General features: G+C 37.7%; 2 protein-coding genes across 20 annotated transcripts in view; one reads left to right on the top strand and one right to left on the bottom strand.

Moving 5' to 3' along the window:
• SDCCAG8 (SHH signaling and ciliogenesis regulator SDCCAG8) overlaps nt 1-696 on the bottom strand; it is a 203,529-nt gene extending 202,833 nt beyond the window's left edge. Inside the window, exon 1 of one of the 4 annotated variants that reach the window (XM_045537208.1) lies at nt 458-688. In XM_045537208.1, coding sequence (XP_045393164.1) covers nt 458-524 — 67 coding nt within the window. In that variant the 5' untranslated portion in view covers nt 525-688. Of the gene's footprint in view, nt 1-457 lie in introns of all 4 variants that reach the window. The other 3 variants (XM_045537211.1, XM_045537210.1, XM_045537209.1) reach the window with 3 other exon arrangements.
• A 599-nt stretch (nt 697-1,295) lies between these two features.
• The window catches only part of CEP170 (centrosomal protein 170), a 91,039-nt gene continuing 74,775 nt past the window's right edge, over nt 1,296-17,559 (top strand). For 5 of the 16 annotated variants that reach the window (XM_045537215.1, XM_045537223.1, XM_045537224.1 and 2 more), the window contains exon 1: nt 1,362-1,640. The gene's annotated coding sequence lies outside the window, so the exon portion shown is untranslated. Of the gene's footprint in view, nt 1,641-17,559 lie in introns of all 16 variants that reach the window. The other 11 variants (XM_045537216.1, XM_045537217.1, XM_045537218.1 and 8 more) reach the window with 7 other exon arrangements.

Consider the following 17,559-nt stretch of genomic DNA (forward strand, 5'->3'; position numbering starts at 1 on the left):
GCCTAAATCAATAAATAGAAGCTATTGTGACTAAAATAATTACTAGTTTTTTTTTCCTGGCCCTAAAGATCAGAATTCAATCTACTACACCATAATTTGAGGGTGTAAAAAGTGTGAATTAGGCATTTATTGGGTTAAACAGCAAAGTATGGGAACTGGGCAAAAGTGGCATGGAGCCATCCAAGAGTTTCTGCTGGCGCTCGTTGAGAAAGATGCCCAACTTAAGATCAGGGATTTGGTTCAGGTAACTACGGGAATCTAAAGAAACAACGCTGCTTAACCTTAAAAACAAAATCAAACGATTTCATTCTCCTCAAAGATCACAGCAACAACCATCTTCTTCCTCTGCAGCCCGGCTGAGGCCAAACCCAGGTGTTAGGAAACGCACCTGGTCAGATCCCGCCCACTAGGCCCTGGGCACCTAGGGGCTAAGGCACAGAGGTTCGGAGCAACTCACCCCGGAGACTCCGTTGATATTGCCCCAGAATCTCCTCCAGGGTAGAGTTCCCTGGGGAATTCGTCATGCACAGACGCTGGGCCCAGAGATGGGAGTTAAGTGAGGAAATGTCCAGCGTCCTCCCCTCCAAGAACAACAGGCCTAAGGCCGGGGAGCTTCCGCCTGCTTCCAGCCGCCGCTGTCACTGGGGAGCCAGGAACCCCGGACAGAGCTGGGGAGGAGGACTTTCTCACACCCTGGCCGTCCTGGTGGACGTCGGGAGTTGTAGTCCACAGGTTCAGAGCCTGCCAGCTCGAGAACCCTAAGAGCCTTCCAGCTGCACTACAACTCCCAGAAGCAACCACGCTCCCGGCGCTGGCTTGGCGGTTTGGCTGCCAGAGCCGGTTGCCAAGAGACAGGCCTGGAGGCTCCGCCCTTTTCATCCAGCCCCGCCTGGCTTAGTCCCGCCTTCCTCCCATCCTGCTGCTGCCTGGACCACCCAGCTGACAGAAAGGGCTCCCTGAAGGCCTTGAGGCTTGGAAATTTTCGAATATGCAGTTGATTCCTGCGGCTACTCAGGGACGCAAATGATAAAACTCTGAGCCTTGTTTCAGTTGCTACGTTTGTCAAAACGATCCAATAAATCCTCAAGAAAAAAATGCCCTAAATCTTCCCAAAAGCCTAGACTGTCAAGGCGGCCGCCTCTACAACTCCTCGCCTGCCCAGCAGCCCCACCTCCACTCGGAGTTGGCGCACTGCCCGCTGGGAGCTGTAGTCCTTGGGGGCTGCGGTCCCGGCTAAAGCCAGGGTCGTCTTCATTGTTCGAGCCGGTCCTCGGAGGCACGCCTGCGCAGTGCGCAGCTGGCAGAGCGTGGGGGAGAGACCCTCCGCACAGCCCCTTTTCATTGTCTGCGCTTGGCGCCTGCGCAGTGAGAGATCGTTGAGCCTGGGCGGGAGGAGGGGCGAGGGCCCGGCTCCTCGCCCTTTGCCGAGGCGCCTGCGCACTAGGCAGCCGCTCTCTGCCGTTACCGCTATGTGTGGGGCGTGTGTGGAATAACGTTATTGCCCAGCGGCGTCGCGGGCCCCGGAGCTCGACCGCAGCGGCGACAACCGCAACGGGGTGGGGGGAGGACGGCGTGCGAGAGACTCACGGGACGCGACGCGCCCCGCCTCCTCCGTCCGGTCCCTCTCTCCACCGCGAGGGGTAAGTGATGCGCTCGGCTGGTCGCGGTCGGTGCCGCCGCCGCCGCCTTTCCTCATCTTTCTCCTCCGCCTTCCCCTGAGGTTGGTGGCGGAGACTCGCGGCGCGGCCCGTAGCGGGGCGGGGTGCGGGGCTGGCCGCGCAGGGGGCGCTTCCCGGATGCTCCGCGCGGGACGCGGGGCTCGGCGGGGCGGGCCCTCCCCTCCCCCACCGCCGCCCCCGGGCCTTCCCCGGCCGCCGCCGCCGCCCCCGCTTCCCCTCGGCGTGTTGAGTCGTCTTCGGTCCCCTCCCGGCTTTGTGCGGCCCGCCCGCCCCCTGCGCCGTGGCAGTTCGAGGGGCGCGGGCGGAGCATGGGAGGGAACGGCTGCGCTGCCGCCGGGGAAGGGATTTTTTAACCCCCGATTGGAGCAGCCACTGACTAGGGCCGATCCCTTTTGTGTGGTTGGTTTTGGGGTGTGGGGCCCTTGGGGGAGGCCGGGCGAGGAGCCCCTCGGACGCGCTGGGAGGGCGTGGAAGACGCGGTGTCACGCACCCTGCCAGGCGACCGCCCCCGCGCGGGCTCCGGCTCCGTAGTAAGCCCGGGAGAGGAGAGGGTGGCTTCCCGTGGGCTTCATTGTCCTAGGATTCAAACGCAGGGTTTTGGTGTGGTCCCCTTCCATTTTATGCAAGGGGGAAAAAAAACAAAACGTAGCAGCAGCTGCCTGACACAGGGCGGGAAGAGATGGGATTTGTATCCTAAGTCACAGAATCTCTGTTTTGTGGTGTTTCGTAGAGTTTTAGCTATTTTTTTTTGAAGAATGTAAGGAAGACAGGGACCATGTCTGCTGAGTCCAGGCACTGCCAAGGTGGTCAATATGAAATTATTTGGTGACGACGAAGGCTGGGTTAGGAAGGGCCTGACAACGACGCTGTTGTGCAGCAGGGAAAAATGAACCAGCAGAATTGTTTTTTCGTTGGGTGGGTAATGCATTCATGTTCCTAAGGGAATAGGTTAGGATGCATCTTTCTGTTTTATTTTCTAAGCAGTCAAAACAAAGCAGGAGTATTAATATCAGGCCTGGTATTTTTCTTTTTTTGAAGTGGTTTACGCATTTTTGCTCTTTCAATGAAAATTCAGCCATTTGGGAGGAATTTGAAGCAGATGATGCATTTGATTGAAAATGCATCCCTTTAAATGATTTGGCCCTTAAACTTAACAATGCTTAAAACCGTTTGCTGGCGCGTCTGCTTAAAACAAGCAGAAGAGAGAATGAAGCAGGATGGGGAGGAGCAGGCGGAGGAATAATGTGACAAGACAGAGTTGCACTGTGATTACAGTATCTAAATCTTTACATGCCACAACCCTAACTGGGTATGCTTCAAAGACTTGAGAATTAGGCTATGGAAATAGTACATTGATGAATAGCAAGTTACAAACCATTTTGTGTTTTTCTGCCATTATTTTTAAAAAAAGTAAAACCAGTGATGCTTTTAGCTCTTCCTAACTTCATAGATAGTGTAGAAAATGGAAAAGTCTAAGTGCACTGACAGTGACAGAGAAAGACACTAAAACTTGGAAAGTTAACTGACTTGCCTGCCCAGGCCAAACTGCTAATGGGAGGCATAGCCAAGTAAAGCTAGGTCCATTCTGTAGAGCAATCTTTCCTGTGTCCCCTAGTCCTCTTACCCTGTGAAAATGTATGGAAAACTTCTCTACATGCTCTTTGAATTTTCTGTCACTGTCAGTGAACTTGATTCCAGTCCTTGTTTTGTGATGTAAAAGTAATATTTCTACTGAAATGGAACTTTAGTTTTATAAAGTATCTTGCTACTTAAGGAAAGATACCTTAACATGTGCCTTTCATAAAAACAAACTGTTGGAATGTTTTCCCTACTACTTAATGGTAACCATATTTTAATATTATTTCTTGAAATTCAGTAGTATTTTATAAGAGTATGATCAACTCTGTAAGCTGTGTTAAAAATAAAATTTCCACATAATAAAAACTTATGAAGTTTACTTTGCTATGATTAATGAACTTTATTACTTTCAACTTAAAATAGAATTTACCTTTTGAGAAATATTAATGTAATGCTTCTTATTGGGTTGATTTTGCCATTAAGTGCTTTTTTATTACCTTATAATTTTAATTCTTTAATTTTAGATCACATTTTAATAGACATTTTCTTTAGAACTTATCATTTCCCTTAAATTTCAACTTAAAAAATGATCTATAATTAAATTCAGTGTGTGGAATTATATTTAATCATATTTAAATGTATTTTACTGGTAAATTTCATTGTGTTCTAAATTATTTTGTATGGAAATAATATGCATGTTTCCTATTTTAGCATTAGCATAGTGAACTTTACACCTAAAACATTAACATACCTTCTGCATATTATAGTGCTGTTTAAAATTCTATGCTTAGTGATTTGTGTTATTTGTTCCAACTATCAGTTTCTTGCTCCCTTTTATCTACTGGAAAAAAAAAACTAGTTTTATTGTTCTATCTGATGGTAATCAGATAATGCTTATCTAGTACTAAATACTGTGTATGTTTAAGCTTCTTGTCAACATGATTTTTACTCAAAAAAATTCCATCCCTGAAAAATACTTGTTACTATTATAATTAAAATGTGGTGATTTTTTTTCTTCTCTATCTTAAACACTTGGGTGTTAAGCAGTGTGATACTCTACTAGGAATCTAACAGACAGTATGATATTTAATTGCCAACTAAAGTATCTATATTTGCAAATTATTCTGGACATATAACAAAAGAACAGTTACATACCATCTGAAAAATACTTGGTGAATAGATAATGTTGACTGGAGCATTTAATGTTGATCTGTTTCAATAAGAATTGTGTTTACTCTTAATAGAAATCTCAGGCCTCTTCAATTTATTAAACTTTTGTTAATAACCAAGATTTCTAATCAGCTACCCTTGGTGAAGTGAGTTTTGATTTATTTACTCAGATATTTCTTGAAGGATGTGTTCATCAATGAGTTAGATGTGAGGGATAAAGAGAATAAAAAACATCCATCTGCTAGTGTGGTTAATTAAATTGGATATATTGTCCAGTTTAGTTGAAATGATTGTGTAGCAGTAGAAATTTTTTTAAGCAAAGTGAATGACATAGCCAATGTGTATTACAGGTAAAGCCAGCTGTTTTGTCAAACAAAGGTGGAAAAGAAACCAATAAAAGCAAGGTTAAAGAAAACCTCATAAAAATTACATATAAACGAATAGGGATTGGACAAAGCATAGAAGTGGAAAAGAATCACAAGCATGCATTACTTAGGTTTGAGAAACATGAGATATAGTAGAGACTGAGTCATTATTTCAGTATATCAATAATTAATAGATGATATAGAAAATGTTACCCATTGGGACATATTTTTATTGAATAAATGAATAATATCTACCATGTATCTACCACTTAGTACCAGGCTCTGTGTGTGTGTGTGTGTGTGTGTGTGTGTGTGTGTATTTAATTGATGCAACAGTCTTCTAAGTGAAGGTATTATTTTACATATTTAAAGCTAAAAAAAATTTGAGGCTTAGGGTTAATGCATAACTTTGCCTCTGTTTCCCATATTACTAAGTAGTAGAGCCTATAACTGAGCCTTTATCTTTTTGACTGAACCCAAATTTCTTTCCACTCATCTTTTTTAGTAAGTTAAAAGCGTACTATTTATTCCTTTACTCTGATTCATAAAATTTTAGATTTGGAGGGAACTTTAGAAGGCAGGCAGCTCATACAATGTGCCACCCACTACTAATATCCCTGAGATGTAATTGAATCTAGCTTCTCCACAAACCCTTTCATGGACATAGGAAAGCCCATTTAGCTTTCAGAAAGTTTAATAGAAAGATCTTACTTACGTTGAGCTAGTTTCTGCTTTACTATCTAATTTCTTCCCATTTGTTGCAGTTTTGCCTTCAGGTGTAAGATTTCTTATATTAGGTCTCTGCTAGATTTTCTCTTTTCTAAATTAAATGTTACAGTGTTTACAACTTCGTATTATATGGTTTCCTTTACTGTTCTCATCTCTGTCAACTAGATTCTGTCAATTTTGTCAGTGCTATGTTTTTCTTTTTTTTTTTTTTTTTTTTTTTGAGACAGAGTCTCACTTTGTTGCCCGGGCTAGAGTGAGTGCCGTGGCATCAGCCTAGCTCACAGCAACCTCAGACTCCTGGGCTTAAGCGATCCTACTGCCTCAGCCTCCCGAGTAGCTGGGACTACAGGCATGAGCCACCATGCCCGGCTAATTTTTTTTGTATGTATATTTTTAGTTGGCCAGATAATTTCTTTCTATTTTAGTAGAGACGGGGTCTCACTCTTGCTCAGGCTGGTCTCGAACTCCTGACCTCGAGCGATCCACCCGCCTCGGCCTCCCAGAGCTAGGATTACAGGCGTGAGCCACCGCGCCCGGCCTATGCTATGTTTTTCTGATTTAGTTTTCATATTTAATTCTGTAGTTATGGTCTGAATGAATCCCTTTCCTTATTTCAAGCCGTACACTATGTTTGCAGTCTAAAATTGTGTGAACTCTTTAACAACAGAAATCTCTTTTCCAGTTTTAAGCAAAAATAAAAAAAGAGAGAAAAATGTTATTTGGCTTTTCAAGTTATATTTATGTAATTCAAAGTATTATTTTTTGAGATTCTGTACTTCTCCTTTTGTAATGTTAAAAATGGCCTTTATGAAATGATGCGTCAGTAGGTTGTAAGTTTCTTTTGATATTGGTTGAGGGTTTTTGTTCTGTTTTAGTGTTCTTAATTAACCAATAAAAAGTTGACAGCCTTATATTGGTCCTCATTTTTTTTTTTTTGAAAAATTTGTCTAGAAACCACTGATGTATTTAACATAAATCAACATTTTTATATTTAGCTAGATCTCTCCCATTCTGTATATACACATAGATGATGTTTTTGAAGCAATATTTTACCCTTACCCCCTATTAAATTTCATCTCCTTGAATGTAACCATAGTTAAAACTTGAGATCTTCTTGAATCATGATTCTGTCATCTAAGGGATTAGCTTTCCTTCCTGGCTTTTTGACATTTATATATTTAACAAGCCAGACCTCTCATGTCTCCATCCTGGCCATGCACTGGATATAGCCAAGGACAAAGCTATGCAGATTTATAAATAGAATAAATGTTACATAAATATGCTTGGGGGAAAGGTGACACAAAGATAATGAAAACCATTTGGATGGATGGGTTTGGTTTTAATTAAGGAGAAAATAACTATATCCTCCAGTAGTAAGGGATCTGGGTGAAGCTTACATTTTGGTGGGGGATATGGATAATTATGTAATTATATAAAGTCAGGTAAGGATAGGTGCTATGAAGAAAAATTAATCAGGGTAAGGGGATAGTGAATGGTGGAGGACTGCTATTTTTTTATTTTCAAGTGGTCAATACATTCAAATGGTTCAAAAATCAAATAATATTTTAAAAAGTCATAATGTGAAAAGCCTTTTCAACCCATACCTTATCTGCTGAGTTGCCACTTTCCCCAATTCAATAACTGTTGTAACAATTTTTATTATTTCTTATCTATCTTCCAGTGAATTTGTTTCAATTTAAGCAAATACAAACGTATATATTTGTTTCTCCTCTTTGACGCAAAAAATAGCTTCTTTGTACAGGATTCTACACCTTGAGGGCTGCTATTTTAGTGTGGTTGGGGAATCCCTCCTTCTGAGAAGGTGACATTTAGCAGAGAATTGCATTAGATAAGGAAGCAAGCCATGTAGGTATGTGGGTGGAGAGTATTCTACTCAGGTGCAGTGGTTCTGAGACAGGAGTGGGTTGGGTGAATTTGGAGAACAAAGAGGCCACTGGGGCTGGAGATGACTGAGCAAAGGGAAGAATAGGAGGAAATGAAGTTGAATAGAGATTTTATTGGTTCATTTTAGTTAAGTGCTGTGGGAGTTCATTAGAGGATTTTGAGCAGGGGAGTCACAAAAAATCGGGTTATATTTTAAAAGAATGGCTTTGGCTATTTTGTGGCTAATAGACTGGAGGGGAGTGGGGAGCAAGAATGGGAATGGGGAGATGAGCTAAGAAACAGTTGGCATAATCTAGACTAAGATGTTAGTAGTTTAGACTAGAAGAGTTACAGTGGTGGTGATAGTGAAAGTTATCAGATTCTGGTTTTTAAAAATCAAGCATTTTGGACATGTTAAGTTTGAAATGTCTATTAAACATCCAAGTGGACATGTCAAGTAGGCAGTTGGATATATAAGTCTGGAATTCATAGGAGAGGTTTGCGCAAAAGTTATTTGAAGTCTAACCATCATTAGTAGACTGAAAGAGATTACTTGGGTAGGGAGTTAAATTAAGAAGAGGTCCAAGGATTGAGACCTGATACTCTCCAAGAGATGACTAATCAATCATCTATATCATCTTTAATCACCTAAATACTTCTCAAGAAATCAGATAATCGCCTCTTTGCTTGTAAACAATTCTCTGAGAAAACACTTTCATTAGCCCTCTCTTCATACTTGTTTATCAACAGGAGTGTCCACAATTATTCTTCCCCAGAAACTACTAAATCTAAAATCCTGAACAAAATGTGACTCATAAACAGGCCACTGCTGTTTCCTAGGTGGATGAGTATGGCGGCGGCTGCTGCTGCTGCTGTAGCTACTGAGGTTTGAAGAGGAAAGCCAATGCTGTTCAGTTAGAGCAATTTGTTATCAGGAAGCTAGTGATAGTCCTACCTAAGAGGTATATTGTGATAACCAAATGAGGTAGATGTAAAAAAACAAATGAAAGATATAATTCCAGGTAGGGATCTCCTTCCCTTGTTGCCCCAAGTGTGGTAACAACTCGATAGTTCTGTATTTGAAGAAATAAATTGCTGGGATGACAAAAATATATATTTTTTTGTGACTCTGTAGGAATAGTTTTTTGCTTCCTGTACAGTCCATCCCCCTAGGTAGTTTTACACATCATTTTATAATATTCTTGGGGGTGGAGAAAAGGGTTTGATGCTAGGAAGAGGAAAAGAATAGCCAGAATTTGAGATTATAGCTTTTTCCAATCCTAAACTCATTCTTTAATTTCTAAACAGAGTGTCCAAATAATGAGAATTTAGGTAGAAGAAGTAAGTACTCGAGTAAGTAGGTCCAGTTACTTCTTTCCCAGACCAGCAAGGAACACTCTCCTCTTTTAACTACCTTTTTTTTCTGGAATGTGTCTGTTGGATGAAGGTTGGTCACATGTTATAATACATGGAATAGAAAAACTGCAAAAACCTTGGGGGCTGGTTAGGGGTTTTGAACTCCAGGAATCCAACTAAAAACTGATTTAAGGAAACAGGAGGATAGGGGAATAAGCCTACTTGATGATATAGGAGTGAAGTATAAAATACTTATTTTGGTGAAAAAGGAACATTGCAAATAGAGGACTTTCTGTGACAAGCTTTTTGAGGCAATAGGAGTATAACTTCAAAATATATAGGTATCTTGAGGCAAATATTATTTGCCATTGTTGCTCAATAAATACTTCTCATTGGGTAAATAATGCATTGCAAATTGGAGGCCACTTTATTTTTTAATACTGTTTAATTTTTTTAATACAAAACTAGTCCTTGTACATTATAGAAAATTTAGAAAATACCATTGAGTCAAGAAGAACACAGTCTTATAATCTCACTAGTCGATAACACCACTGTTACATATTCTTATCTATTCTGGTTTAACTAGGTAACATTTTATCATGAAGCTTAACTTTCTGACTCTAATTTTTAGTGGTGGTATAGGTACATCTTATAGGAATATACGAATTATATATAGGAATCCATCTTATCAAACTTGTAATTTACTTATAATTTATGGAATTAAGAGTGTTTTAAAAATTGTAAACAGTACTGCAGTGGACATTTCTAACTCTAAATTTCTGTGCAAATCAGTGTTTTTCTTTGATATCAAGAAATGAGTTGTGTCAAAGATACAATGCAGAATTCTAAAGCCTCTTCTGATTTTTTAATGAAATAATCCCCACCCCCCAGTCTCTACCAAATATATATTTCTTCCACTGATAAACGAAATTGTGTGTTTCTTGAACCCTTCATCAATGCTGAATATTATTACATCTTTTAAAAATTTTTGCCAACTTGATAAACAAAGAACCTTATTTAAAATTCTCTTATCAGTAACACTTAAGAACATTTTTTAAAAATATGCCTGTTGGCCATTGTATTTCTAATCTGAATTATGGGTGTGTGTGCCCTTATTCATTTTTTCTAAAGGAATGTTCATTATAATCGTTTGTAACAACTTCTGGGCCCACCAGCTGCTATTGCACCTACTCTGTGCCCTCATTTGTAACAACTTCCTTGTGATAGATGTAAAATTTTTTTCCCCAGATTGTCATTTGCCTTTTAAATTTTTTGTTTTTACCCAACAAAAATTTTAACATGTATGTAGCCAAATTTCTCATTTCCTTCTAAAGTAATCCCACTGCACAAAATTTTTTTAAATACATGCCTATATTTTTTTCTTATATATATAATTTGAATTTGTACATGTAAAAGTTTATCTAAAATGCATTTTGGCATAGCTGACTTATTGTGTCAGTATCATTTATTGCATAACTCTTCATTTTCTGTCACTATTTGAAATGTCATCTTTAATAGATTTATTTCTGGATTTTTAATTTTATTCCATTTACCTGTCTTTTTTTGCTCTGCTATATTATTACCATGTTTTTATAATGTAGGTTTACAATGTCTGTTCATAAATGGATGGGGTGTCTCTCTATGTTGATTTTACAGACTTTAGTTATTGTATGCTTATTTTCCAGATGTGTTTTAGAATTATTTTGTTAAGGTCATTTGAAAAAATCCTTTTGGGGTTTTGATTGAGATTGCAGTGAGCTTATTGATTTATTTATGATCTGAAAGATGATAAGGGGACTCTGGAGGAGGTTTTGGGTCTTATTACCTTTTGATAGTGTTTTTGGTTCTTAACTCCTTTTACGTCAGTTATGTCATGTTCATTATCCTATAAGATTATTCACTTAATTGAGAATCTCAAATTTAGAAGCACAGATTGTAGGTATTATTTTATACATCAAAAAATCATGGTTTGTCACATGGTTATATCCTTTTATTATAAAGCTAAATATTTATGAATAAGAAAAAAACATGCCAGGGGTTTATAGTACTTTATTAAAATGTAAACTTTTTAATCCTTTTTGTTTTATATTTTGAATTTCTGTTAACATCTTTACTATTTTTCTCTACTAGTTTGTTGACTAATTGTTTATTTTTCCAGTTTACTAGAAAACATCTATGATGCCATAAATGTTTTTCTCAGTACAGCTTTGGGCACATCCCTTAGATTTTATTGTGTTCATAGAGTTTTTATTCTCTACTATTTCTTGTTTCATTCTCTCTTTTCACTAAACCTAATCTGGGAGATTTGGAGATAAATTTTTTGTTTATTTATTTTATAAAAGCTGTGGGGGGGTTGTTATTGTTCTAGTTTTTTTCTTTTTTAATGAAAATTCTGAAACATACAGGAAAGTTGGAAGAATTTCATAGTAACTCCTCATATACCTGTCATCTTGTTTCTGCCACTAACATGATGCTAGTCACGTATCTAGCCGTTTATCCATTATTCTATTCACTAGTCCATCTTATAGTTTGATGCATTTCAAAGTAGAGTGCAGATACTAGTATTCGAGTGTATGTGTTTTAAAAAAGTGCTCTTAAATTACTTGAGGCTAATTCTCTGCCAGTCTTAAGTTTTCTGAATGTGCTATTGAAATATTTTCCACCTAACCACTGTTATATTAAACAAACAACAGAAAATGGGATGTACAGCTTTCTGTTCCAGTAGTATTGGTGAACTCGGTGTTTTTGTAAATAGGTAGCTGACAAAATTGACACTGATGATGTTGAATTATACCTTTGGGGGAGGGGTAATTTTCTTGTGTGTGAGTGTGTCTACTTTGAAAGAATGGTAAATTAAGAGTTTTGTTTTTTGTTTAAGCTGAAGAGCTATTTTAGGAAACATACCCCATTTCTCTAATCTGTAGGTTCTACTGTTGACTTTGGTAGCAAATCCAGGAATGAAATATTTGTTTTAAATTTTGTATCTCACTACCTTCCATTTCCATTATTCCGCTACCCCCTCACCTATGTGAGGAATTCTGTGTTGGGCTATTCATTAAAAATAAGAGCTTTTGCTTGAAGGGAGAGAACATGGTTTGACCCTATGATTCTGAGTGGTACCTAACAAATTCCAAAGTGAGAATTGAAAATTTATAAATTGAAGAAGTAGGAACAAATAGAATGCAATTAAAGGAAGCATGAATAAAGTAAAATTTAGAATTTGATGACGATAACCTGGGGACAAGGGGATGGTCCTGTTTGGTGTCTAGCAGAAGCAAGTCTTGTGATTACTGTGAATAGCATTTAGAACATAGTTCATTAATAGAATCTGGCACCTTTTTGCTAGTGGGTGTTAGGTTAATTCCAAGTTAATACCTTCTGCCCCTCAAATATACTAAGATGAGGGATAGGAACATTTCATCAAAGAATGCTGTCTTGACAACCAGTTCTTTCATCTACTTCTCAGGTGTCTGTTTTTGTCTCTAGGATTTCTAATGTCTCTCTTGTTCTTTCCTTTCTCTCTTGTTCTTGGGCCCAGTTTGTAGACTCCTCCTCCAGTCTCTGCATTCTAAATCAGCACACTGTGCCCTACTATCTTTCCTGTTTTGTTCTCTTTAATCTTCATAGTCACAGCCCACTCCCTCTACCCTTACCCTGCTGTATTGTCAGCCCATCTAATCCAAGCTGCGGGGGTTGATTAGTATAGAAAATACACATTTTTGTGATACAGTTAAGATAATCTCCTTATAGCTCTTATATCATTACCATCATTTATTTTCTAAAATACCTTTACATTACATTTTAACCATAATTCAGTTCACATTAAGTGTTTTAAAGTGAAGCATGTTTAATCCACAAAGCAGTCATTTCAGTTATAATGACATTTCTGTAAAGGCAGGGATGTTGCTAATATTGTTTTATAAGGTGATTAAACTAGTGCCGACTTTTTCTGTTTTGTACTTTATGGTTTTGTAGTCTTAATGTGGAGCACACCTGTAGTTTGCAATACTTGATCTAAACTGAATCTGTGATTCAAAGTAGCCATATTCCTTAATACTTATAAATAACTCACTCAAAAAGTTGTGCTTCCTCATGAACTTTCTTTTCATTTTTATGTTCAGAGGCTCTCTCTTACACAAAATAAATTTTACCTTCTGCAATTCTCTGTTCATTTAGACCTTATTAAAAAACTTTGAACTCTTTGTAGGTAGGGTTGGGGAACCTTTTCATGTTGGCAGACTGCATTAATTTAGCTGTAATCCAATAAGGCCACATTCAGGAAACTTCAATTAGATGTACTTAAAAATGTACATCGTTTTGTAAAAATCTAACTACTATGTTCTTAATAATTTCAAAAAAAGAAAATTATTTTAAAGTTAACTAACCTTTTAATGACTTTGTTATATCTGCTTTTTCTTGGAAAGCATTTGAATATTTGGTTGCAGCATGGAGGTCCACAGTTTCAGTTGATCCTCTAGACGGGTATCAGTCATTTGTGACCTCCAGGGCATCTTGATTTGGGTTAGGTAGGAGAATGTAGATTCACAGCAATAAGTAGTTGAAAAGCATGGAAGCATTTTTCAGGTTGCCAAAGGCATGGGTATTCTACTACATTTTTCCATATTTCAATTGGATCTTTCGTAGCATCAGTGTTAAGAAATGACTTTAAAAATGTTATCTACTGAGACCTCAATCAATTCCATCTGTAGTTCTTTAGGTGATTTGATGATATTCACTAGGTGAGGCTGAAATGCTAATTTGAGTGTGATGTCATGATTCTCAAAGTCAATGAACCTTTCATTGTATTCTCCAATTAATAGGTCTGTAACAGCTGCATATACTTCAGATGATTTGCATATATCATCCTGCTCGTCAGTGACCTTTGCTAACCGGGGAAAATGTTCTCCAAAATTTCCTTTTGAAGAAGTGTTTTGAAAAAAGATAGCTTTATTTGAAATTCTTGGACTTTTTGCTGTGTATCATATATAGACTCAGTTTTACCTTGCAGAGAAATATTTATGTCATTTTGATTTGACATGATATCACACAGAAATGCTGCATTCTTATAGCAATCTTTGTTCAATATTTCTGATTGCTGATTCTGTTCTTCATAAAATATACCTATCTGTTCTCACAGAGATAAAATTTTGGCTGACACCTGTCCCTCCTATAGCCAACACATTTTAGAATGCCAAGTCCACAGTGAATACCTCATTGTTCAACTTTAGCATGTTACGAAACTGATGATGCTGAGTTGCATTTGCTCGAATATAATTAACAATACTTATAACTTGTTGCAAAGTGTCACTTAAAATAGTAGCTTTAGCACAGAGATTTTGCTGATGCAAGATACAATGAAAAGAAATGAGAGCATCTGGATCTGTTAATACTTCTTGTTATCTGTGCAATAAACCCTTCTTGTTTTCCTGTCATGGAAGGTGCACCATCTGTACATAACACTCACTAAATTTACCAAATTCAGTCCAACTTAATGACATTTATCTTGAAAGGCATTGGAGATATCTATTCCCCATGTTCTGCTCACAAGAATGCCCAAAGCAAGTAACTATTCGTAGCAAAGAATCTTTTGTTATGAACTGAATGAAGTATACAACCTGCGCCTAGTCAGTAAGATGAATCAGTTGATTCATCCAAAGTGATTGATATATATTTTCTTTTTGAAGTAGTGCATGAAATTCTGTTAAGGTAAAGGCTCATTAATTGAGGCTGCAGTGAGCTATGATTGTGCCACTGCACTCCAGCCTGAGTGGTAGAGCCAGACCCTGTCTCTAAAAGCCAACAAACAAAAACTCTGAAAAGTTTGAGTTCTAGCTTGAACTCTACAGGGAACTATTGAAGATTGGGGAGTAAAATTGTTAGATTTACTTTTATACATACAGATAATTTTTGATACCAGGATAGAGAAAGGATTTGGAGGTAGGAGACTAGAGGAAAGGGATTCAGGTGAAAGAGGTTTGCAGTAATTTATTGGGAAGTACCAATGGGATTAATGGATAAGTGCCAAGAAGGTGGAATCAAGGGACATAATGACTTACCTAAATAAAGGAGGAGTGAGAGAGAGAATCCGGGCAGTTGGTGATGTTATTCACTAAGACAAAGAAAACAGGAAAAAAGATACATTTTCTTCTATGAAAGGGTTCCGATTTTTTCAAATTAAATCTGAGGAGTGAAAGGGGACATTGAACTAAAAATGACTTGTAAACAATTAGAGGTAAGGTCTGGATCCTGTAAAAGAGGTTTTGACTTGAAATTTATATGTGTGATTTTAAATGTAATAAGCAATATCAGAAGCCCAGTGCCTTCAGAAATCCCAAGGGGATCATGTATAAGGAAGTAACCCCCTTAAAAACAGAATTTAAAGAAAAAGTGGACACTATCAAATGAGAAGTGGCCACAGAGGTGAGAGGAAAGGAAAGTGATGTTTCTAGAAGGCAAAGACAGGAGTGGTCAAAGATAAGGAGTGGTAATATAGGATAGGAATATTAAAGGTTGAATTTATCAATTAGGAGGATGTTTTTCACCATTTTTGATCATGAACCATTAAGACCATAGTTCAAAATTCAAAGTTACTTTGACTTTGGAAATTCATATTTACTAATAAGTGGACTTAGTTCTATGACAAAATTACTTTCTGATTAGATAATTTAAGTTGTTATTGATTTATATATATATATATACACACAAATGACACTCTAAAAAAAATAAGTTTACTATATGACAAAATTCAAGTATAATCAAAATTACTTTAAAAAATGTATCTACCATAAGGATTTGCATTGCTTGCTTGTGTTAGCTATTAGTACCAATAATATTTTATCTATTTTAGCTGCCTTTTACCCTCAGAATTGCAGAAGCTTTTCTCCAAATGAAATAATATGTCAATATTCTTTCGGCTGGCTATGCCTGGAGATTCTGTCCCTTAACAGAATTCCTGTATGTTATCTTCTTAGAAATAATCACACTACAAAATATTTGCATTGAACTGTTATATACCTCACTGCATTCTGGTAATGATGAACCTAATCACTTTAACTTGATATCCTAAAGAATTACAGTATATGAAAGAATAGATTTACAGATTCATTAGCAGTTGAAATGATTATTGAAAAATTTTATCCAAAATGTAGACTTAAGTAATTTACTAATTCATATGAAGGCCACAATGATGCTGTCTCTATAAATGAAAATATAAAGTTTTTTATGCTCTTTTGATTGAATAAGCATTTTTCTTTCCAACATAAATTATTTATCAGCTTATTCTGTATATATATATACTCTAGATATGAAGTATTTAACTAAAACCTTTTTTTTTTTTTTTTTTTTTGAGACAGAGTCTCACTGTGTTGCCCAGGCTAGAATGAGTGCCGTGGCATCAGCCTAGCTCACAGCAACCTCAAACTCCTGGGCTCAAGCGATCCTTCTGCCTCAGCCTCCCGAGTAGCTGGGACTATAGGCATGCACCACCATGCCCGGTTAATTTTTCTATATATATATATTTTTAGCTGTATGTTTAGTAGAGATGGGGTCTCGCTCTTGCTCAGGCTGGTCTCGAACTCCTGAGCTCAAACAATCCGCCCACCTCGGCCTCCCAGAGTGCTAGGATTACAGGCGTGAGCCACTAAAACCATTTTTAATGTACCTGATCATGTGATTTATGTTTGTTTGGAGCTGAACTAGCTAGAGTAGCTACTAGGAGTGTGAATATGCAAATTTAAATTAATTAAAATAAAAAATTAATCCCTACATTTGCATTTGCTATATTTCAAGTGCCCAACAGTTGACACATGGCTGGTGGCTAACATGCTGGACAATGTAGTTATAGAATGTTTCTATCATCATTGGCTATTGCACAGTCTGTTGTAGAGATAAGCATTATAATTTAATATATTATAATTTAACGTGAAGGTAAGAAAAATTATATAATTTAGGCTAGTAATTAGCAACTTATTGTATATAATAAAGTGTATTAGTGATATATTTATAAAATACATTCTTACTTAAAACATACCCTGAGACTTTTTAGTTATTCTACACTTTGAAGTTTCAATTCAGTTTTCACATGTTATACTGACACTATGATGGAAATGACTTATACTTACCTCCCAAGACTCTATTGCCACAAAAAATAGAATAATTGGGCAGGGTGGTGTTGTGCACCTGTAGTCCCAGCTACTAGGAAGGCAGAGGCAGAAGGATCTCTTGAGCTCAGGAGTTTAAGGTTGCAGTGAGCTGTGATGATGCCACTGTACTCTAGCCCAGGTGGCAGAGCGAGACCCTGACTCAAAAAAAAAAAGAAAAGACAAGAAAAAAGGTATTGAACAGAAACCATTTTTAAAAGGCATACGAGTTGGTGATAAGCTAAAATTAATTGCAGAGAAATAACAGAAATGAAATTGTTATCATCAAGAACAGTGAACTGAAAACATTTGGCTTTTAGGGTCTTAACTCATAGTACTTTCTTCCCATTGTTACTCCCTCCTGTAGACTGTTTTCATCTTTTCATTTCATTAAGAAGCTTTGTACACCTTATGCTCTAAGACTTGACAGAGTTTTTTAGATTCATAGTTGTTCAGTGAACCTAGAGATAGATTACTGTTCTTGCAGATTTAGATTTCTGATCCATGCTGTACTCCAATTTACTAAAATTGCCTTCTTATTCTAGATTGATCAGCTGATTTTTGGTCTCTGATTTTAATAACTGATTGATTCTTGTTTATGGTCTTCTCAGGGTGAGAATCTTAAACCGTGTTGGTGGTCAAGCAGGAAGCTAAGAGGTA

The sequence above is a fragment of the Lemur catta genome, chromosome 25 (assembly GCF_020740605.2).
Source record: "Lemur catta isolate mLemCat1 chromosome 25, mLemCat1.pri, whole genome shotgun sequence".
NCBI classification, from domain to species: domain Eukaryota; kingdom Metazoa; phylum Chordata; class Mammalia; order Primates; family Lemuridae; genus Lemur; species Lemur catta.